Below are 25104 nucleotides of genomic sequence, written 5' to 3' on the forward strand. Positions count from 1 at the left end.
TTAGAGCCAGCCCCTCAAGACCCCATTTTCTCACTCTAAATTTCTCCTAGAGGATAACATATACACAAAGGGCTTCATTTGCCAACTAAGTAGATAACTCACAAATTGTATCTTATAGTCTATATTCTTCCTCTGGCTTCAGATCTACATATCTAGCTATCTACTGAACATTTCTTGGAGATCACAAGACAACTCAAGCAATATCATCCAAAGTCAAACCCATTATCCAGCATCCCTGCCCACACTTCTACACTGGACCTCTTTCCATCTTTTCTCACCCAGAGCCTACTAACACCAAGTTCTGTTCAGTCTACACCTTAATTGTATTGACTATTTTGCTCTGAATGTTATCCAACATTTCTGGCCTCCCAAACTGTAATAGTCTCTTTTTCAACCACAATCCATTTATGATGTCCTAAATATTATGTGGGACATATTTAAACTAAAAATCTAACCATTGCCTGAAATTCCAGTTTAATTGAGCATCCTGTATTTTTACTGCTACCTCTGGAAACCTATTATTAGCCGTAATAATTTCAATTCAGTCAACTGAATAATCGGGTTGGTTTTTAATAACTGAGTTGAGTTTTTCTTTAGTGTTTACTTGTTAGTTCATATGACTCCTGTGACAATGACCGTATACACCAAAATGACCCAAATGATTAGTTCACTTACCACATAAAGACCTGTTTTAAGAAGTAGAATTTTACAACACTTGCAAAATTTTAAGTACATTGGTGAATTTTAAATTTTAAAATTGCTCCCAGTGAGCAATATTCTCGTGTTTTGCGACCCTTTGTGAAATTTCACATCATCTTAATCCAGTCACTAAAACGAGACAAATTTTTAAGCCCCAAACCTCATTTGAATTTTACCCCGAATAAACAAATAGAAATAATCCAGTCCCTTTGAATGGTGTTAGACTAATTGGATATGACATCTTCCCAACGTTTTGTTCAGGCATTTCCTGTCACAGAGGACTCTGGCTGTGTAACAAGGACAGGATGGGAACAGCTGCCTTAAGGGAATTCTTTTTTAGACAACCATAAGGAAAGAGATTTCTCCCTGGTGGCTTGGCCACCTGCCATGTGGACCCTGTGGAAATGCTGTTATTTATGATCTCCCTTTTTTCCTACAGTTATTAAATGATTTGTACAAAGCATTTAATTTGTCTTACCTTATGAAAGTTATATGTGTAAAGAACCCGCTAGAAAATATAAACCCATCATAAAAATAAGTAGAGAAATTAATAGTTAATGACACAGTTTTCTTTTAAATTATAGCCATTCCTCAGTTTTATAGCCTAACAACTAATTATTGTACTTTTATATAACAGAATAATTAGTTGCAAAACTATAAAACTGAACAAAGTATTTTCTCTTCCCTTTGGAAAAATAAGTATAAGTACTGTCATTTTAATTCATTTAAAACAAGCGATATAAATAACCTCTGGAAATTTCACAATTGGTAGAGATCTGAGGACTGTGTTATGTAACATACCAATAGTTTTGAGGCTTTCCTACTGAGTCCCTACAAAACCAAAAACAAATTAAAAGATGTGCCATTTACTGTCAGGCGTGAGGGGGGCATTTAATCCTCATTGCTAAGTGACCCCAGAATACCCTCCTTAAGGGTCCTCTCATCTCTCCCACAGCAGTTAGGCAGTAGAGTGCTGGAGAACTTTCTTAATGGTTCTTCATGTTAGCGTTAACCTATAAACAACATTTCAAGAAAACTCCTAGTTCCATTGTAACTTGGTGAGGCAGATGGGTAGATATTCAAAGGCATCATTTTGTCCAAAATATTCTTCATCTTTATCTAACACCAAGCATTAGAGATCACTTGCAACCTGAGGCTATGTTTTCCTTCAGCAGAATAATACTATGTTCACATAAATCCTCTAAGACATGGGAATGGTCACAAATCATGGACCCTTTCAATTCTGCTTTTCTACTGCTGTGGTCTACTCAGTGTCCTTTGAAGAAAGTCGTAGATGGCACGTGTCACATGGCAGCAGAAAGTCTGAGTCAGGTAGTTGAGCTTGGACTTACATAGGTGGATTGTGAGAGACAGACCTGAAGTGTCTGCGTTGTTAAGATGTTTTATAGCCAGTGAGTCCGGCTATTTCTGCATTTCACCCTTCCTTCTCAGGGAGTTACCAACCAAGGACGCTAGATGAAAGGACCAAAACCAAATAAGAAACATATTACTGCTTTGTTAATTGCGTGGAAAGTAACCAAATCTTCTGTAGGGCAGCTCTGTCTGGTAAAACATAGATTAGATAATGAATTTTGGGCCCAGACACCTAAGTGAAACTATCTTTTCTCCAGTCTGAATTTGTGATGTCTGGTTAAGCCTGCGAAAGTAGACTATGAAACAACAAGGCCAGCTACATCTGCCCTAGGTGGGCATATCCTGCCTGATTTCTTGTGACCTGGATACCGAAAGGGATGAAGGGGTGTCTCATGAAGGCTGAGCTTTTAGAAACATGATCAGTGTCACTAGTAAAACCGTGGCCTAACACAGTTCCTGGTTGCTGACCAATCACATGAGCAACAGGTCTTCCTTCCCTGTGGCTACTGGGACAAAAAGTAAGCAGGTATGCAGGAGCTAACATAGGGGAGGGAGGGCCAGAAGTTTTTAGTCCCAAAATGTCATATTTGTTTAAGATCTTCAAATTAAGTGTTTATTGTTTATTTTTGCTTTTAATTATAGGTAATGCCATCCTGTTGATGACTTAGTTGTCAGCTGTATCTTGGCAGGAGACTGGTGAAGTAGGAGGCTCTGTAGGAAAGCTGATTTGCTTCTGGAGAACAGTAGTTGTATTGGCAATTTTTAATTGAGGTTTTTTCTTCAGTGCTGAAAGGAAGTGCGCTCTTTCAAAAGCATTTACTATATACCGTACCAGCACTGTTGGAAAAAAATGAAGTTTTGAGGCATACTGCCTAAAAAAAGGTATTTTGTGTGTTTTGTGACTAAAAACTGCAGAGTCCATTTATCTTCCCCTTCCTGGTTTGAGGACATAAAGAGTATTTTACATGGCACAGTTGTCACTGAACCAAGGAAGAAGGCTTCTACTTCAAGGTCCATTTCTGGAAGCAGTGTTAGTCGCCATATTGATTATTCCAACAATACCATCAATTGTCTGCCTTAATGACTGAACCCTCTTTTGCAAATCATTTCAGCCTAATAGAGATGTATTTTCCTTTGCTTCTTTATACCTGTCAATATTTTTCTTGTCCAGCGGGTGGCATATTTTCATCAAAGTTGATGGCTATTAGAAAGCTGTAGAAAAAGACATTATTCTGGAGATTTTATCCTTCTTGGACTTTCGCAGGATTAATTTGACCTTTGATGGTCTAATTGTAGCAGACATGACTGGTAACCAGTATGTGTCATTTTCGTTCTTTTTGCAAACAATGGTTGGTTCGTTCTAGACATGAAATTTTATACCTTAAATTCCTTAGTTTATAGGAATTCTAACACTGCAATTTTAAACAAAATGTTTGGCTGCTACAAAAGCATATGGAAAGTATATATGATAGATACATAGAGAGTTATAGTTTTAAATACATAACATTTAATTATGGTTGCCATTTTTCCAAAATGAAAGAAAAACTCAAGGCAAAAATTAGGTATTTTTTGAACTAACTCTTCATTAATAGATAAACCAATTTTCAGTTGATCTGGGATTATTTCTACAAAACCTGTTAAAATAAGCAGATCGTATTTTCAGTAACTTAAGCTCTATCTCTCTTTTATTTTAGCCATATGAAGTATAGTATGCACATCCACATTAAGGCACTTGATTTTTGCATGCATGGACTCCACTCCACTAAATGCAGTTAAATTTAGAGGCACAAATTCATTTTAATACCTCCCCTGCCTAAAATCTGCTTTCAGAAAACCTTCCATATTTTTAGTATATTATGATAGGTATATTGTGACTGAATATTGTAGATGTTGTCCAACTACCCAGGTGGCTGTAATTATAAAAGGATATAAAAAGAGCCAATCTTTGCTTTTAATATCATTAGAATATTTAAATATTTTGAAATCAAGATACCGTATCAAATAACTTTCTTTATTCAACTCTTACCTGAGTTTCTAAATCTGAAAAATCAAGAAAACCACTAAAAATTATAAATATAGATACAAGTATCAGTCTTAATACTTTTACTGGCTTTTTCTTATCTTCAAAATGTGCATTCTTACTTGCTTTTTGAATAAAAACTATATATTTCATAAGTCTTAATGAACACTGTAATGTAGTAGGATTGGGACCATATCATTTTCCCATTTGGACTTTGTTTCTCATTAATTTGCTCTAATAATTCTGATCATTTGTCTTTCCACTTTTTTTTCCTTCTCGAGTTACCTAATGTAATTTTCATTTTTCACAATGTTGCTGAAAGGTTTATTTCTTTTTTCTAGTCACTGATATAGAGGAGTGTATTTAATCCTAATTGTAATTCTATTGACATTTTAGGAGCCAGCCTCTTCGTAATGAGGTACTACAAAATCTCTGGAGCATCCTGTACTTGAAAGAAATGTTACCATCCATTAAAGTATATGTTGCTTTCCACATTTATAAACTTTAAGGCATGGGAACTGATGTCATCTTTTCATTCTACTAAGCACTTTAAATATATGTTGTTCTTTGTATTTCAAAGCCCTTGTGTTTCATTTCCAAAATCATGATGAAGTTTCAGAATATTTTCATCTCAAAATATTTTCTGCTTTTTTTAAAATTTGGATCATGGAAGTATAATTTACATAAAGTAATAATATTTCCTCTTTTCAGTGTATAATTTTAAGAGTTTTAATTGTCACAGGCAATCACATGATCATCACCATTGTCAAGATTAGGAGTTCCAAGACCCCCAAATTTCTTCATGTCTGGTCATCAACTCTTCCCCATCCCCAACTTCTGGCAACTTTGATCTATATTCTGTTCCTATTATTTTCCCAGAGTGTCACAGACATGAAATAGTTTTGGATTCTGGCTTCTTTCATTTAAGCAACATCCATTTGGGATTCATCTACATCGTCGCGTATATGAGTAGTTTCTTCCTTTTTACTGCCAAGCAGTATTCCTTTGTACAGATGTACTTCCATTTAATTATCCATTTGGCATTGGAGACTATTTGAATTGTTTCCAGTGTGTGGTGTATATGAAGAGGACTGCTATAAATATTTGCACACCATTTTTTATGAATATATGTTTTTATTTATCTTGGACAAATAGCTGGAAGTAGATAAGGGAATCTTAAGATAAGTGTAGGTTTAACTTTACAGCAAAATGTTATCCTGTTTTTGCAAGTGGCTGTGCCATTTAGCGTTCCTACCAGCAATGTACAAGTGTTCCAGTTGTTCAACATTCTTGCCCATAGTAGGTGTTGTCAATGTTTTTAAAAAGTCTAGACATATTAAAAGAGTGTAGATGTATCTAATTATGGTTTTGATTGGAATCTTCCTAGTGACTAATGATATTGAGTATCTGTGGTGATGAGGATCTTCATATTTGTCACCCGTAGATCTTCCTTAATGACATGTCTATTCAAAGAGTTTATCCAGCTTTTAATTGGATTGTTTTCTTACTCTTGACTTTTTGGAAGTTCTTTATTATTGGTTTAAGCCACTGAAGTTGGATTTTCTGCTATTTTCAGCCAAGAGAATTCCTGATTGCTATATTATTTGAGTAAATATTGAATGGAACTCTGCTATCTTTAGAGTCTGTTTTTTTTTCCTTAAACTACATTTTAGTCTCTCCTTTTTCAGTGTCTAAACCCTGATATTAATAAATTTGCACTTGACTGTCAGTAGGAAAATTAAACCCATCTTACCCAAGTGGAAAGTACTTAGAAATGCTGTAGCTGAAATTGTCCAGACATTTGGAGACCCAACTGATTCTGGAAACTGTAAGCCCCACTGTCCCTGATTGAAGCTCATGCATCCATTTTCTGTTTTCCCTTTAAGAATTCTCTTCAGGTCATCTGGTAAAATATTTTAGCTTCCTATAACAACTTCCTTCAAAGTTTTACAAATGTTTGCACAATTGTCTTTGAAAAGTAAGATAGATAGGGATACATTTTGTCCCCAGAAAATGATGAGCTCAGTAACTTTCATAAGGCAACATAGCTAATGGAAATAGAACTAATATCTCCCAGTTTTGACTTGACTCTAACTCGACCATGTCAGCCAGTGTTTAAAAACCAACGGATCATAATCTGTGGTGCCTTATAGAAGAAAAGACTAACAATAATATTTGGCTTCTTTTCCTTGACTCGCAGTACATTATAATCATAAAAGAATTAAAAATGCTATTTCACTTTCATTTGGATTGATGAATTTGTTAGTTTCCAAATCGTTTGATACATTTGCAGCCACCACGTGTATAATGGTAGGGATCATATTCAACCTAGATGGATTTATTCAAAACATAAACAAATATTGGTGACATCTCCAAGTTTTTGTTTCCCCAGTGCTGCCAAAATAATAGTAGTCTGATGCTGTCTCAATAAGAAAGCCTCGTGTGGTTGAAAGAGGGAAGATTTGGGAGGCAATTACATCTGAATCTCTACATCAAATCTGTCATTACCTGTGAGGTCACAGGCATGCTACTACCGGCTCTGTGGCCGGTTCCTTGTGTGTAGAGTGCCTGAGCCCTAAGTTGTGCGCATCGAATGAACTTACAGATGTAAAATGCTTAGGATTACACTTAGCCTTGAACAAGTCTTCATCAAATGCTCACCAGAATCATGACTATTTACTCCAAAAGATATTTGTTGAACAAGACCCTTTTTTTTTTTTTTATCTTTTACAAGATCCTTTACCCAGTGCTACACAAGTGTCTTTTTATGGCCAACTATTGATTATGTATAAAAAGAAATGATAGAGCATGATTTCTTAGTTCTGGGTTTTTCTATCTCAAGACTATTGACATTTTGGCAGACGGTTCTTTGTTCTGGAGAGCTAGTCTGAGCCTGGTGGGCTATTTAGCAGCATCTCGGTCTTCTAATAATAGATGCCAATAACACCATCCCCCTCCGCATTGGTGACAACCCAAAATGTCTCCAGACATTGCCAAATAATGTCTCCTACTATGCAAAAACAACCCCAGCTGAGAACTACAGTCTCCCATCGATTCTCTGTAAAATGTGTTCATGGACTACCAATCCCAGGAGATGCTTCCCAAAAGATCCCAGTGTCAAATAAGTTGGGAAACATTGAATATTAATCATCATCATCATCATAGCTCATTTTTTAAATAAACTTATTATGTGCTGCAAACTGCTCTGACCTCATTTAATCCTCTTAACAGACCTAGAAGTTAGTTACAACTCTAAGGTTTATGTTGCAAATGAGAAAATTGAACCCCAGTGAAATCAAGTAGCTGACCCGGAACGTACAATGAATATGTGGCATCTGCAGGACCTGTGGATTATCCACCCATAAAGCTGCCTCTTGCACACTCCACTTTTTAATTCACAATTCAAACTGGAATATTAAAGATAATTATTCCTCAATTTTTATTGACTTCATTTTAGAAACTCACAAAATTGCTTTCTGCTTTCATCCGTTGATGACAACCTTCTCATTATTTGCTAATGATTGTCCTCATAAACATAGTTGGATGCAAGCAAAGATAGAACTTTCCCTGGAAAAGATCACAAAAATGACTCCAGACAAATTCAAATGGTTTAAAACTAAGGAGGGAGAGATTTCTCTGCTTGGATGAAGCCAGGAACAAGAAATGGATAAAAATGATAATTGGGTCTTTTAGCATCGCGTTAAACAGGTATAAACAAGGGGCTGGCAGGTGAAAGGGCATTCCAAACAGAGCAAACTGTATAGGCAAAGATGTAGGCAGCTGGAAAGGTGTGATATATTTGAGGAACAGTGAGGGTGGAGGAGAACAAGTAGGGAAATGAAATTATGAGAAAAGGGTGGGTTCTGCGTTATTGTCGTTGGTTTAACTCCTGGAGGCATCTGACTTTGCAATCCTTTAAGAGTTGAAGACAGCTAAAAGCACAATAGTGACATGGTCAGGTAACTAAAGTTAATAGTGTTTGGTGGTGGGAGACCCAATGAAGACACTAATCAGAGCTTTGAGCAAGAGATAATGAGTTACGATAGAACGAAGGAGGGGCACCTGGGTGGCTCAGTTGGTTAAGCATCTGCCTTTGGTTCAGGTCTTGATCCTGGAGTTTCAAGATTAAGCCCCACATAGGGCTCTCTGCTCAGTGGGGAGACTGCTTCTCACTCTGCCTCTCATCCCACTTGGGTTCGCTCTCTTTCATGCTCTCTCCCTCTTCCAAATAAATAAAAATCTTTTAGAAAAAAGGTAGAATGAAGGGATCAGATTTAAGAGAGATTATTAACAAGAAAAGCAGAGTAAGGAGAATTTTGCTCTTAAATGGTCTGTAAGATCAAATAAGTAGAATTAATTTGTGGAAGAGAGATTTCTCCAAAACGAAGCCATGCACTTTCAAGGAAATAACATGGAAACATGTTAAGCAGTTGGTAACCCGGAGAATTTGCATTAACAAGACTTAGGCTGCACAAATGCTTTCCTGGAAAACTATTCCCTTCCCATTCAGACTTCTCACTACTTCTTAGTGAAGTATAGGGCCAAGTAGTAGATTCTGAATGGTGCCCCTACCTTTCTAGTCCAGGCCACCTGGTCTTTTTCCTTCTAAACATGCCCCTTGGGAAAGATGCGTCAGCATTAATGGAGACTCAACCAAGTGTATTTTGAGAAATGACAAGCCAGCTAAGAAATGTTGGGAAGAGATCCATCTGAGACACTCAGCGAACGATTGTTGAATGGATGCGTGAATCACATTCTGAGTTCACTTTACTAACTTTTTACTTAAGTGTGGAAAATAATTTTCTACTTCATCTTTTACTGAAGTAGCTAATGGGTCACTCTCAAAAAAGTACCCCAGCAAAATTCCAAATGGACTTTTACCTCTACACATCATATAATTGATTTTTTACAACTTTATTATTTAAATCTTTAAAATGGGCAGAGAGTCTAACATATTTAACCTTACTGGTTTCTTTTCCTAAATGTCATCTTCAAACTATGTTTTAAGGGTCCTTCTCTATACTTAAGCTTATTTATGATGAAGCACTGTATTTTAGCACTGAAATACAGGTTTTATAACCCTATCCCTGACAATTTAGAAGGAAAACATTTTTTTTCTACTACATTCTAACAATTTTCATAGTTGTGCCTAACATTGTAATTGATAATAATACCTGCTATTTAAGGAGTGGTCTTTAGGTGCCAGAGTATTATTTCTTGAAAGTATTATTTCAAGAAAAAACTATACTAAATAAATATTCTTTACCCATTTCTCAGATGGGCAAAAAGAAGGTCAAACTGTTGAAGTGGTTCAACCAGGACCTTATAGTTCCCCAGTTAGAATGCAAGGCTTAATCTTTGGTCCATTAGTCGGCAAAAACTATGTGCTTAGTATAATATCATTCTGAGTCCAGATTCTTTTTATTTCATTTAAATGTTAATATGAGCCCATAGCTGATATGTTCCTCTCTGCAACTAGTCCTAAGAATCTCTCTCTTTACTTGTCCCTGCCCCCGAATACCATTTATCTTTATATTTATGTGTTATGAATATGTGTCATGAATGGTAACATACCTTCCAACATGCAAGGAAAAGATATTGTTAGCCCAGCTTTGTGGAATATTAATTTATGAAACTATTTAAGATTTGATTTATTTATTTTAGAGAGATAGTGTGGGAGCGGGAGTGGAGGAGGGGGAAGAGCAAAGGGAAAGGGACAAGCAGACTCTGTGCTGAGCTCTATCTTTGTCTCACTACCCTGAGATCATGACCTGAGCAGAAAACAAGAGCCCCACGCTCAACTGACTGAGCCACCGCAGCGCCCTGAAAATTATTTTTAAAGTGTTACTTTAAAAATAAATTTTAAAAAATTTTAAAAAACACTTTAAATATTTTTAAAATGTTACTTTATTAGGGTCCCTAAGCAGGGAAGCCTGCTTCTCCCTTTCCCACTCCCCCTGTGTGTGTTCCCTCTCTCACTGTCTCGCTCTCTCTCTCTCTGTCAAATAAATAAATGAAATCTTAAAAAAAAAAAAGAAAATTAAAGTGTTCCTTAGATTCAGGATATATATATATATATATATAATTTTATCACATATTTGAGACAGCAGTTTAAATGGTAAAAATTCTTACTGACAAAGTAGTTTTTATAAAACCAAATATAAAAGTTTTTATATTTGATGAACGCAGATAGCCAATAATAAAAATGTTCGTCTTCTCTGTTGCAACCCTCCCCCACCAAAAAAAAAAAAAAAAAAGAAAAAAAAAGGAAGGAAGGAAGGACTTTTGGTCCCAATCACCAGGATAACTGACCCAGATCTATTTTGCATTGTGACATAGAACTTGTGTTTTACAATGAAAATTTGTCATCCTATTGCAATGAAAGAATTGATGTTCGTAATGTTCTTACCCATTCTTTTTTTTTTTTTTATGTGAACATTTTAGGTGTATCAATACATGCATGAAACGATCACTGTTAATGGCTGTCCTGAATTCCGTGCCAGGGCCACAGCAAAGGTAAGGCTTGAGTAACTTTGAAAGTATACTTGACCCCAGTGATCTAGTAATTGATTGTGCGCGTGTGTGTTTCAGGTGTTCTCGTGTGTACACTGTAAGAGAATTTAGACATCAGTGGCAGCCCAGAGTCTAGAACCAGTACTACTTCCCAGGTAAAAATCCTAATGGAAAAATTGAACGTTTCTGCTGCTTCTGTAGCTTAAGAAAGGAGAATGATTTCATTAAACTCACTAAATGTCCATTTGGCACAAGCAAATCTACTGGTTCATTGTATGAGATCATATGTGGTTTTCTGACACATGTCTCTGATCCAAAAGAACTTGTTCCCTATTCAGTGCATGAAGATTTATTTGCACAAGTCGAAAGATTTGACTTGAGGCAGACTTGAAGGGAACCCCCCTGAGACCGACTGACCTAGGATTCTTCCTTATCTTCAGCGGGAGCTGTGGGTAACTTGCTGAAAGAATGTGACCTTGACCTAATGGGAAAGCCCATCACCTTTTGTGGTACTGACCACATTTGTTCCTTGAAGACTCAAATCCAGAGACAGCAGAGAAATCTAATGGAACTCTTACCCTAACAGAAATCTTACAGCAATGGGATCATGAAATTATCTGGAAAATAGACCATTAGGAAACAACGGTTTTAAGCTAAGATCACTGATGTAGTTCTTATTTTACAAACACAGAGGTGTTATAATAGACGCACAACAACTTGCTTTTTAAAAGCTCTTCTCTTTCTAATAATGTATGAGAAACAAGAACTGGTGAAAATAATCAGCATTTTCCATTGAATTCTTTTGTGTTATATCACCTCTCCTGATTTTTTTAGTTGTCATTCTGTAACTGAACACTGTAGATTTGTAAGTTGTTTTGTTTTGTTTTGTTTTGAACCCAGACAAAAAGAGAGTGTTATTATCATTATATCCTGCTTTGCTTGTACTGAAGTGGAACACACACTGAAAAATGATCCCTACATGGTTTAATTAAGGGGAAAGTGAATTATGTAGTGTTTTACCATTCTCATTTCTTATTCATGTAGAACAGCAGGATAGTAGCATACTGTTGCAATAGCACAATATTTTCTGGTTGTTTCTGGGCTGTCTGCATTGCATCCATGTCAGCCATTAAAATCTATGCATGACGACGAGGTTTGCATGAGCAAATGCATGTAGCTAAAAACAAGCCATTATTTCCATATCATTCACTAAATTTCACTAAATGCAGACAGTAGCATAATGCTCAATTGATGTGACAATGCTGTGTGTGGAAAAGAATGGACAGTAGTTGGCAATCAGTATTTTCAGAGTGTGGAGTAAATCACTTTATGGTAGGCCTCTAATCAACTGTGGTTAAGGCAGGTGAATGCAAGTGGAAAATAGGAAGCAGGCAGAGAATCTTTTCTTGGTAGAAACTACTTCAGGGCTGTTCTTTTCTTTCCATGAGGGGTGGGAACTAATGGTAAGTTGGGTTTTCGACTTATTTTTAAAAATTAATAGATGAGTCTTAAAACTATGTCCATATTAAATGAAATTTTGGACGTGTTGCTATAAAACCACAGGCTGCTCATTTTTGCCCACAACCCCACAGGAGGTGAAATATTAAATGTAAAATGTGGGGGAAAACATCCTTACCAGATAAGAAGACTTCTCATAATAATGCCAAACATTGATGTGAAATACTAATAATCTGTTTGAATCTATTGTGTTAGCTTTTATTTTCCTCTAAGTATCCTCAATCAAGAAAGAAAGAAAGAAAGAAAGAAAAAGAAACCCTAAAAACAAAAACAAAACAAAACAAAAAAAACCCCAAAACTCAATTTGCAAAGCCAGTGGTCAGGCCAGAGTGAGATTATACGTATCCGCCAGAGTTTATATGTATAAGTGCTTCTAAGTACATTGAGTAAATATTCATGAGTATTTATGTGCAAGCCCTGGGCAAGATTGTGTCACACAAAAAAGCGGATTACGTAATCTCTGCCCTTCCGGTGCTCACGGTCAACACGTACATGGAATCGTTAGAGCATGCGTACAGTGCGGAGGTAGTCTATGGACCAAACCTATTTTGGAGTGCGAGAAAAGGAGGAATTTCAGCTGCCTCAGGTACCTGGGAAAGAGTTTGGTGAAAGGGGGACATTTGTATCAGAATGGATAAATTCTAGAAAGCCGGAAATAGCCAGTTAGGGCTTTGCCAAAGAAAGGACTCATAGATGACATTTAAGTGAAGCAAGCTCCCTCCCCACCGTGTTTTTTTTCTCCACAGGAGAATGCTATAAAAATAAGAGGAGGTGCCTGAACCTACCCACTGCAAAGCGTACGAAGAGCCTTATTTCCCTCGTTTTATTACCAAATGACCATCTTTTCTTTCAGGCAACAGTTGCAGCTTTTGCAGCTAGTGAAGGCCACTCCCACCCTCGGGTAGTCGAACTGCCAAAGACTGATGAAGGCCTTGGTTTTAACGTGATGGGAGGAAAGGAGCAAAATTCCCCCATTTATATCTCTCGCATCATTCCTGGAGGGGTGGCCGAAAGACACGGAGGCCTCAAAAGGGGAGACCAGCTGCTATCAGTGAACGGAGTGGTATGTTCCTAAAATAACCAGAGGTTTTCTCCCCTGAGCACATTTCTCCCCGCTGCTGTTACTGAAGTCAGTGTTGAAAACCTAGAATAAAGCAGAATTTTGCGTCCAAACGGCTTCCTCAGCGTTGATGGACGGTAAACCCACAAAAGCAGTCATTTTGTATAGTTTTCAGGTTTCGTTTCGTTGGTTTGGGTATGATTAGTGTGAACTAGTTAGAAAACCATTCCAAGGAGTCATCCCAAGTAGTAGAAATTCCCCCGATACGACACTCTAATGGATTTAATGTTTAGAAGAACATAATAATCCCAAGGTACTTTTTATTCAAATTACTATGGAAAAATATATGCATTTAAGAAATAAAGGTAAAACTCCTCACCCTGTATTTTTTATTTTAATTAAAAAGGAAGGATAATTTTAATGGAAAAAGATAACGCACAGCTAATTCCTTAATGTACAGCTCTAATAAAAATATATTAGCCTCTTCCCCAAAAAAGCTTGATTATGTTATATATTCATCCTGTATATTTTCATTTTGGCATGACGTTAAGGCAGATTAAAATATATAACATTTTAAAGTAGAAGTATGAACATATTTTCTTTTCATACTCTTGCATTCTTTGGATGCCATTACCTCCACATGTAATAAGGACTTGCTTAAGAAATAGCTTTATCTGAATCATTTTCTCCTCCTAACTTCTACTTACTTCAAAAATAATTGGAAAGCATAAATTTCAGAAGTTTAAATAGGAACAGATCAGTGTTCACCTGTGTATTATTCTCCTAACAGCTTTTCCTCAGAACTTAAGATCTTAATTAATCAACTAGATCTGGGTTACTTGTGGCCATGTTGATCTCTGCTTAGAACACAACATCTAAAATAAAACACACCTGGAATGTGATATTGGTAATGAGAGGGTAAATTCTTGTGTATTTATATCTTGTATTTTGTTTGTTTCTTTCTTTTTTTATTTTTTTGGCCTAACTAGTAGTTTTACAGAACCACAGACTACTCATTCAACTCTGCTGACCTCCGATGGCCATCAAAATCATCAATCCATGAAAATTCTATGTCCCTTCGGCATTCCAGTTCTAAAATTACCATTTCATTTACTTTTTTCTATGTAATAATGCTTTGAGATGAGCTTTCTTGTTGACCTTTAGGTAACTATGACTTTTTCAAAGCATAGTTCTACTGATCATTTCAGAGTCCAACTTTCTAGTAGACCTAGGTCATTCAAGTATGTCACAAAGTAATCTGTACCTCAGTGTATGAATTTACTATAGTTTATCTGAAAATATAGGGAAGATCAAAAGAAAATATAGATTTTTTAAAAAATGAAAAGTACAGAAAAGGACCAAAAATACATTAATAGAATTGTGATTATATATAGCAACGATAAATGTCAATGAAATCGATTTAATGGGTGGTTGGTTGACATTTAACTATCTGTCAAGGGAGCTAAAGAGCCTTTGTTTAACCCATGTATTTGCAAGGAAACAGCTGTAGGCATTTCATAATCTCTCATCTATTCCTTGCAATGACCATGTGACTTTTTTATCTGGGAGGCTACAGGGGGTATTAGAGAGTGGAATCAGATGCATCAGTCTCTATCACTCAAAATTCATATGATTATAAGCTAACATCCCCTACACTTGAATTCTCTAGCCACAATAAGGGGAGTTGTGAGGAAAGGCCCTGATGAAGATTAAAATGAGGCAGACTGTCTTTTAAGAACTGTCCTGTGATAATTTGGTGAAACACTCTTTGATAAGTAAGGGTGTTTACTGAAAAAGGTTGAAGAGGGTTAGCGGTAGTCCCATGATAGTTAATGCTAGCCTTGCTAAAAGTATGTCTTAAGGCAAGTTCTACTACACAGGCAGGCGTATTTTATTTTATTTTTTTGAAGATCTTATTTATTTATTTGAAAGAGAGAGAGATAACGAGCAGGAGGGAGGAACAGAGGGAGAGAGAGAACAGACTCCCTACTGAGCAGGGAGACTGACTCAGGACTGATCTCAGGACCCTGAGATCAGGACCGGTGCGGAAGGCAGTCACTTAACTGACTGAGCTACCCAGGCGCCCCTACATGTAGGCCTATTTCAGCAGACATGTTAGCAAAAAGGCGCTCATTCAGTCTCTTTCAGAAGTTGATCAAATTCTAGTTCTCTGTCCATTCAGATGTTTCAGTCATTACCTGGGAGAAAAGGTTCACTTGAAGCAGATGAAACAACATTCCAGGGCTAGGATTTTGCTACCCTTACATTCAGTCTCAGACAATGAGAAATCCTATTAAACGGGCAGTTGGAAATCAGAAGCTTTAGTGATCAGACTTAGGCCACTGATCCTATGGTGTGGGCTATGAGCCTCCTCAAGATTTTTGCACCCTGTTTGTGCAAAGATGGTGAGTGTCTCCAAAAGTCTTTAATATTCCATGTATATGTAAAACTCTTAATCTTACCAGCGAAGTTCCATTTATCATGGTAGTTAATGAGTCACTAGTTTCACCAATTTTGAATCCATTTCTGATATACTTTTGCTAATAAGCAAAGCATCATTTTTTCAGTGAAATAGTATAATTAATGCTTTTACGTGGCCAAGCTCTTGGACTGGTTTAAGCTTCTCAAATTGGGGTTTCAAGTATTGCACATCCATATATTTAAACTATATGTTATAAGCTACATATTTTAAAGTTTTTAAAAAGTAAGTTGTATACATTTTAAGAGTGCCTAATATTGACTAGATGTTCATCAAGAGGTAGTTTTCATTCTGTAGATGAGAAGCTTCTTGAGTTTCTCCTAGCCATGCAAAGAGTAATTAATCCCAGGCAAGAACCCTGGGCTTCTAACACCTAATCCAGAAGTCTTTTCAGTATAAACTTCAGTCAGATAGAAGTACTTAATTAGAAAAAATAATAATAACCCCATAATGGAAGAGCTAAAAAAAGAGGAAAGATTGGCAAATGATCAAATTATTTCTCTTAACAACCTTAAAGTACCATTTGAGGAAATTACTATAGAAGATTTTGAAAACGTGTCATTATAAACTGAGAAAAAAAAATTAGAATAAAGTGATCTGAAGGGCTGAAGCAAACCTAAACTACTTTAGTACAAGTACTCTGGGGAACATTTCCTAAAGTCCTACTTAAAAAGTGAAGAAATTATTCCATGGGTCTTTAAACATCTGAAAAGATATTTGAAAGTATGTCTTGATTATGTATGTTTGTTTTTATTCCCTGCCTCCTTTTAGAAAGGATATGTCACAATGTCTGATAAAAAAAAAATGGATATATAGAACTATTAACATGGCACATTAGATAATAAAGTGGGATGATAGAAAGAGGGAAAAATAAATAAGTAGATATAAAGAAAAGATACAGCAATGGAGCAGGTGATTTTCAGTTTCTCTCTTAGTGTCTTGGAAGACAAAACAGAAGGAAACTCGTACCAGCTCAGCTATCATTGGAGGGAATTTTTTTTTTTTTTTCTCTAAACCTGAGCTTTGGAGAAATTTCCCATGGGATTCTTACAAATGGGACATTGAATCACCTAATACGATTTTCTAGAAAATACAGAGGCCTTTTGTGTAGGGCTACTTCTTCTGTCGACCCTCAGTAAAAACAGAGTTGAATGCTCTATTAAAATCTAACATTAACAGAGGGTCAAAATGTTACTGTTCGAATTTATAGCTTTGTATTGATCTTCTTTTCACCCTTCTCTGCCCAAGTATGTCATCAGCAATTTTGAGAAAGGACTAAAACGTGTAAGCCCTTTTTTTTTTTTTTTAAAGGGTGCAGCCATTGTGGAGGCGGCAAAGACAATAAATAAATTTAGTGATAAAGCCCAGATAGTAAAAGTAAAAATCTCAGTAGAATGGTAGAATAGGCCTAATTTAATGAGAATCTACATGAGGTCTTGCTCCTGTGCCCACAAAACTAGCTACCTCTGTGCAAAATCAGGGAGGAATGACTAACCATCAAAACCAGAGAGGAAAAAAAAAAAAAAGTTTGGGGATTTCAGTTGATTTCAAGAGGAATATGAGGGAAGTTTAAAAAAAAAAAAAACCACAAAAACATGTTAATGTGGGTGTCAGGGCATTAATACAAATACAGTGTACAGACATGGGAGGAAACTGGTCCAGCTCTGGAATGTGCTGTTCAGCTCACACCCCATTGTGCTCCAGTCCTGGTTCCATCCCTGTGGAGAACAATTAAGTCCATCCAGACATGAGCAGTCTTGTATCCAATGAACATGTTAAAGAAGGAAGGGAGTTGTTTAGGATGGAGAAGATAATATTTAGGGGAATGATGGCTGTCTTCAGTCATCCTGCCTTGTGTGAGGTGCCTGATGGCAGAACCAAGGCCCTTGGGTAGAAGGCATAAGGAAGGTATTTCAAGCTTATTATACTAAAGAGCTTTTCAACACATAGAGCTCTATAAATCGGGAAAGACTGAATCCTGAAACAGTATGTGGCCATCATTTGAAGTTTTAATCAGAGAACAGAAGAACCACCCTGAAGGAGTATTTTAGAGTATGTGTAGAGAGCCGGAATAGTTGGCCCCAAGTTCCCTTCTAACTCTGTAACTGTGATTCTGTGTCCTTAGATGGAATTTCCCTGAGACCACTATACACACCCCCACACACCCCTTTTTATACAGGTAAGTAGGTTCCAACTACTCTCTGTGCACATTACTAATGCGAGATTTTTCCTGGACAGAACGATTAGGAAGCTACTACAATATGATATTTTCTGTTTATTTAGAACTTTACAATTTACGAATGGCATTTACACGATATTCTCCCAGTTGTTCCCCAGAACAGTCGAGCATGAAATGGGTAGCTAGGCCAGAGTTTGTTCCCCGTCCCACCGCACAAACACACACACACACACACACACACACACACACACACACACACACACAGATTGAGAGAGAGAGAGAGAGAGAGAGAGAGAGAGAGAAATGGATACACAGAAACCCACACTGAAATACACACACAGGAACTGAATTCCGGTCTTTATTGTGATCATAACTGATGCTTACCAAATGTTAACTATTAGTTCTTTAAAAAGTCAATCCCAGTGAAATCTGAGTAAGTTCCATGGATTGTGCCAACATCAATTTTCTATTTTTAACATTAAACAATACTTTTACAAGATGTTAATATTGGGAGAAGCTGAGTAAAGGGTACGTGGGGATTCCCTCTCTATTTCTTTTCAACTTTCTATGACTCTATAATTATTTTCTAGTAATCCTTTTTAAACAGAGAAATTTCAAAAGAATCAACTTGAAATATGATATCCTACTGGTACTGATGGAAGAGAGGGCAGGTGGGAAGCAGACGGCAGAAGACAGAAAGATAAAAGCACTAGAACTTTAAAAATATGTCCTAGTGGGAACAGGCCTTCATTAGCCTCTGAAATCCATGCGTGTTTTTAGAGCATCATTGGTGGGAAAATTGCAGTTAAATTTGCCCAGCTCTGTAGTTAATCCTAAATAAAGCTGTTGATACAGTGTATGCACAGTGCTAATTGATTTTTAAGCATAACAGATGAATGAGCAAAAGTTTAGGGATGGAACAGAATAAATTGTTTTCCTGGAATTTGGCTTTTTTCCCATTTTACAAATACCTATGCCAAGTTAAGGGTGAGTACTCACAGTCTAAATTACTTATGCAGAAATGCTGTCAGGTGTGGAATGAGGGCGAAACAAAAATTAGAATTCCTTAGATTTGAGCTCTGAGGAGCTACAGTATCCCAGAAGGGAAATCTGTGTGAAAATCTTACTTACCTGTTACCTGAACAAAGAGAAAACACAAATAAAATAATTTTTTAAAGTTAACTATGAAATGTATTAAGATTTCTATGAAAATTTAAGCTCCACATCAGAATGTGTGCCCTATGACAACAGTAATTTTTTTATTAATTATTTTTATTAACATATAATGTATTATTGGCCCCAGGGGTACAGGCTTGTGAATCGTCAGGCTTACACACTTCACAGCTCATGATAGCACATTTTTGTTCATTGCCTTGAACCGTCCCTGTATGTAGACAAGGCTCCATATCGAATCATTGGACACCAGACACCATTGTAAGTGCTGTGCATAATGAATTTGTTATTTCCACATAATGATCTTTTGTGATAGGTGCTATTATTAGTACTCTCATTTTACAAATGGGGAAACTGAGGAAGAGAGCAATCAAGAAACTTCCCCAAGGTCATACCGCTACTGAATGATAGAGTTGGAAATTCTAACTCAGGCAGTCTGGCCTTATTCATTCATAAAGGTAAATATATACCTCAGCCATTAATAAATTCATATTTTTATCTATCTGTAGGAAAAAATCAAGGTATCTTGACCTTTATGGGTTTACATAAGTGCATTGTTGGTGGGAAAAGGGTCTGTCCTTTTTCTCAGACTCTCATGAGGGGCTTTGACCTTTCAAAAGTTAAGAACTATTCCTAAAAATAGTAATGTTTTGGAAAAGGACGGGTTTACTTGAATTCAGGTGGCTCAGGGGCCTGAAGAGCTTGGTTTGAATGTCTTTGAGCCCTTCCGCATCTGGCTAACCCCTCACTCCACTCTGTGCCAGACGCAGAAATCTCAGAGGCCACAGCGTGGCCGGAACCACCAGTTACAGCCCCGACTGACCCACAACCACTGTCCACGTCGCTTGCCCGTTAGAGGGGAGCAGGCATAGACCTCAGCGGGGGAAGGCAGAGAGGCAGAGCCTCCGTCTTCACTTTCCCTAGAGGCCTGCTGTGAGAGTCCCCAGCTCCGTTCTAGACCACGGGGCCTCGAGGAAAGCTATTCCCCTCACTTCTTTCTGCCTAGGAGTCCTTTCCAGATTCTTCACCTTTCTTGGCAACTGAGTGGCAGATTGTTTCAGTTATAATTAAATAGGAGTGCAAGCTGGAACTTCATTTAAGTACTGAAAAGTTTTGTTCTCTGGATGTCTTCACGAGACACTCCACTCACAACTGTGAAGGAACCACGAGAAATAGAACTGTGTTGTTTTATTATCCCAGTGACCTTGGGAGGGACACACACAAGGCACCAGGCACCATATCCTCCAGTACGTGGCAATGCTGAGCAGGGGGTGGTCTGGTCCCCTTCGTCCTGAGGTGGCTTGTGAGGTCGGCCACCCCAACAAAACAGGTGACAAGAGCTCACAGGCTACAGCTGCTGCCTTCCCGCCCAGTGGTTTCAGCCTGCTGCCCTGGGCCCTGTGAGTATGGTTCTCAGACATGAACAGCTCTACTTGAGCTTTGAGCATCCACTGAGATTGTTCTGGTAAAACTGACTGAAAATGGCTCAGTGCCAGGACACACTCACATTTAGGCAGTAATAAAGGACAGATCTCTAGATGCTCAAAAGCACTCCTACACATGGGGTCAGACTGACCTAAATCTCTGCTTAGCTTGCTGACAATGGGTTTTTGACGGTTCAGTGTAGTTGCTAGTGCAGTCTTTCTCAGAGTTATTTTTACCATTTGTTGTTTGTGTTTTCCTTGTTTTGTGCTGCTATTTTAGCAATTTTTTTCATTCATTCAACAATTATTTGTAGAGCAATTATTATATGACAGCTGCTGAGCTAAGCCCTGGGTACAGATGGTGAACAAAATAAAAAAGGTTGTAAGTCTCATGGAACTTTCTGCCTGGTAGAGAGTAGGAAAGTGATGCTGATAGTGATAATGAGAATATACACATAAATCTATATAGTACTGGTGATATATCTGTCACTTCTCCCAACCTGAAGGAAATCACCCTGATGACTGAGTTCAGTTCTACACTGACCAGAATAATGAGATTTTCACTCCAGATAGTTGATACAGGAGGAGTCCTATGGCTGCTCCAACAAATTATCACAAACTTGATGGCTTAAACAATAGAAAAGAGTTCTCTCAGAGTTCAAGAGGCCAGAAGTCTGACATCGGTTGAATGACCCAAAACCAAGGAGTGAGCAGGGCTCTGCCCTTTCCTGAGTCTCTAGAGGACAATCCTGTTCTCTTTCCTCTAGCTCTAGTGGCAGCAGACATTCCTTGATCTGTGGCTATCTCGCTCAAATCCCTGCCTCCAAGGTAACATTACCTTTCTCTCTTCCGGGTCAAACCTTCCTCCACTTCCCTCTTATAAAGACACTTGTGATTGCACTTAGGGCCCACCTGGATTGCGCAGGATAATCTCATCTCAATTCTTAATCCAATCACATCAGCAAAGCCCCTTTTTCCATGTAAGGTCACTTTTGTAAGCTCCAGGGAATAAGACCAGATTTTTACAGCCTTCTGCAGTGTGCTAAATCCAGAGGGCTTAGGGGTGTCCAAGATCACGGAATAGGACAGCCTCACAGGCTGGGGGCAAATTGGTTTTCCACTCTTAGGCAAGCATGTGCTGAATCTTGTCCACCTTCCTCCCGATCCTCCCCTCCCACTTTGGGAACTTTTCTCCTTTCACTTTTTGTCTATACAGTCGATGAAGCCCCTCGGCCTCCTCTTTGCCGTTCCCCCAGCCCCAATTCTATCTCATCTTTGAATGATGAAAGACAATGCTGCCATTTCTTTCTGTGGAACAGCCAAAGGTTTTCAGCTATTTTTGAGTCCTTTTTCTGTCACCTGGGTGTGGTTTGAAGGAAGCCAAGGGTATGGGGGATGGGGAGAACCAACACACAAAGAACACAAAAATTTAGTCTTCTGGATATAAAACTGCCTCATAATTAAGCCATGTGACAGGTGCCAGAAAGGGAAAAGGAGAAGAAAATAAGGTGCTGTGTAAGAGAGTATGAGAAGGTACTTTTAATAACCGTTAGGGATAGTCTGTCTGAGACAGTGGGCAAGGAAGAGTCCGTTGTCCTCAGAGCAGAGAGTTTGTGTGAGGGCACCCAGGTAAAGAAGTCCGTGACTTGCCACGTGGGACTGGCCAATATGAGCAGAGCGACTGCATCATGGAGAGTCAGATACCATGAGCTCAAGGGCTGGTTGGGAATGGGGCAGATTCTTATAGGTGCAACCAAAGAGGTTTTATTTCCTCTTAAGTGCAAGAGGAATCTTGATGTCCATCTATTCTGAAATCTGGTGATAGGCTAAGGATTTCTGATACCTTCTATGGCTATTCATTATGAAATGAAACACGTAATACTTTTTCACTATTTAAGTATGGTGTTTTTTGGTCTCTTATTCACATTTTCTTTCTATACTCTTATACCACTTGACTAAGATCGGGCACCTGCTAACAACTTCAAAGCCATTTTCTGTCTTTCTATGCTACTTTTAATGGAAATGAGAACACTTTCACTGCCAATTGATATTTTCAACATCTCAATTAAGACATTAAAATTCAAGTTCTTATGGGTTCTGAGGAGTGTAAGGATATTCTAGCCATAAGATCATTTATTTTTTTTTTAAAGATTTTACTTATTTATTTGAGAGAGAGAGAGCGAGCACAAGCAGTGGGGAGGAGTAGAGGCAGAAGCAGACTCCTCACTGAGCAGGGAGCCCAATGTGGGACTTGATTCCAGGACCCTGGGATCATGACCTGAGCTGAAGGCAGATGCTTAACCAACTGAGCCACCAGGTGCCTGATCATTTACTCTTTGAAACTCTGTTTCATCATGTATAATGCAGAAATGACAATACATTTCTTGCAGGGCAGATGTGATTAACTAAGAGAAAGTATGTGAAAGTATCCACCACTAAGTATCTGCCATTAATTCTTACTAATGACTATTTATATTAACTGTTAATGTAAATAACTTTCCCTTAAGACAGGTAAGGGTCCCCTTCCTATCTTATAATTTTGCCTGTATATATATTTAAACTCTCATTTCAGGTTAAGTCATTTCCTTTGCTCTGCTCTCTGTTTATCTTCAAAAGACAGTAAAAGTCCCCTGTTGACCATTCTAAGTCCAGGGGCATTTGGAGCCTATTCATTGGTTGATATTGACAAGTCATTGGATTTCTTGGTGTTCTTACATCTTCAAAACTGATACAAGAGCACCTGTCCAATCTACCTTGCTTAATAGTATTGAAGGTAAAAGAGAGAATTAATGAATATAGATAGCATTGGCAAAAAGAAGACTGTATCTTTCCACAAAAAAAAAAAATGCACCATTATTGCCGTATATTATTATCAAAAAGCCTTTTTCCTCAAGCTCCCAGATGGGTCTGTCTGTATTTCCTGTTGCTACAGAGTCTTAATTTGCAAGTGCTGAAAATGGAAGTAATCATCCTTCTTCTGTTGGCTGAGAACCATGTGGTTTATCTCAAAGGAAAACAGCATTTGTCTTCAAATTCTGTGCTACATTGAGTTCTGGCATCATTTTGGCTTTGAGGAATTTACCAAACTCAATTACTGGTTATTGTTATAACCATTAAAAGAGAAGCCAATTTCTATTGCCTAAGAGCTGTGCTTGATGATTCAGTTTAAGCTTAACTGGCTTGAGAAAGAGCATTCTTTTAGGTTATTAAATGTTGGTCCACAGACTGCTGGCACCAGCCTAAGCAGAGTTAGATGTTGTTAATATACCACGATTCTATAGGTATGCCTAATGAAATGCAGACCAAGTTAAAGCCAAGTTTGTGGAGTTTTCCAAATGGATTTTGATCTGGTCTTGTTCTTGATTGCATTTCAAAGAAAGAAGATGCTGATAGAAATGACAGTCATATAACAAATCATAATAAGCTCTGTGTGGTTACTGGGAGGTTCATCCCCCCCAAACCTAGATGTTAGTTGCCAAGCCTCAGCTATGGGAAATGGAAGGAAGGAGTCTTGGCAGTCGTGGTGTCAGAACAACACCTCTCTAAGTTAGCCAGGGGATATGACCACATTTAATGAAGTTGCACAGTGTGTCATATTGAACCATAGACTTCTACCAAATCATAGCATGTAGCATGCTCCTTTCCAGCATTTTGGAAAGGAGACTGCATCCAAGGCTTGTCTCAGAATGATAGGATCCATGAGAAGGAACCCTGCCATTGACCTTAATTACCATGGGTGACAAAGGCAAAGAGACTGACAGCTCATCGTGAGTGAATCTGTCTACAGGCCAGCAGCACTTTGAGAAATCACTTTAAAGGATTCAGTCTGACCACCACAAGAGAATTATTAACCATGTGCGCCTATGCCTGGCAATGGGAAAGGAGCAGTTTAGCAAAACATAGATCATACCGTGAAGGGGCTTGCTTTTACCTAATTATCCTGGTAATATCAAGTTAAGTCTTTCATAAATGGCTACATTACCCATAATTGGCCTTAGATTTAGCTTTGGGTGATTGGTAAAAATACTGGGTCACTATGTTATGAACAGAAACAGGCTAAGACCTCTCCTCTTTTCTGCCTGAATCTAGATGGCACAGTATCTATTTGACCATGCTGTTAAAGTCTAGAACTGAAGTCTGCAGGGAACCTGAGATCCTGAGAGCCCTCTGAGTTTTATATTGGCTCTGGAATGAGACTGACTACCAGGCTGGGAGGAGGGACAGTGCCTCATCCTGAAATTCTCTTTATTGTTGTGTCTACGATCTATCTAAATTTTTAGAAAATTTAAATGATTATTATGTTGTTATTCATTCTTAATGTAAGAAGCAACTTTTTATTAATTAATTAATTTTTAAAGATTTTATTTATTTGACAGAGAGAGATCACAAGTAGGCAGAGAGGCAGGCAGAGAGAGAGGAGGAAGCAGGCTCCCTGGCAAGCAGAGAGCCCGATGCGGGGCTCGATCCCAGAACCCTGGGATCATGCCCTGAGCTGAAGGCAGAGGCTTAACCCACTGAGCCACCCAGCCAACCCAAGAAGCAACTTTAAATATCACTGGCCATGCTATAGCAATTGAGACAGAGCTAATTCCCATAGGAACCCACTGCACACACCCTTTTGCCTGGGTCTTATTTTACTAAATGAAATTGGCAGGAGGGATAGTA

General features: G+C 38.0%; 1 protein-coding gene across 3 annotated transcripts in view; it reads left to right on the top strand.

The window, feature by feature from the left end:
- Positions 1–25104, top strand: part of LIN7A (lin-7 homolog A, crumbs cell polarity complex component) — a 120139-nt gene that overhangs the window by 71248 nt on the left and 23787 nt on the right. For 2 of the 3 annotated variants that reach the window (XM_032854688.1, XM_032854690.1), the window contains exons 3-4: positions 10538–10609; positions 12978–13187. In XM_032854688.1, the coding sequence (XP_032710579.1) occupies positions 10538–10609; positions 12978–13187 (282 nt within the window). The remainder of the gene's footprint in view (positions 1–10537; positions 10610–12977; positions 13188–25104) is intronic. The other variant, XM_032854689.1, reaches the window with a different exon arrangement.

The sequence above is a fragment of the Lontra canadensis genome, unplaced genomic scaffold, assembly GCF_010015895.1.
Source record: "Lontra canadensis isolate GAN:19392208 unplaced genomic scaffold, GSC_riverotter_1.0 scaffold9, whole genome shotgun sequence".
Taxonomy (NCBI): Eukaryota; Metazoa; Chordata; class Mammalia; order Carnivora; family Mustelidae; genus Lontra; species Lontra canadensis.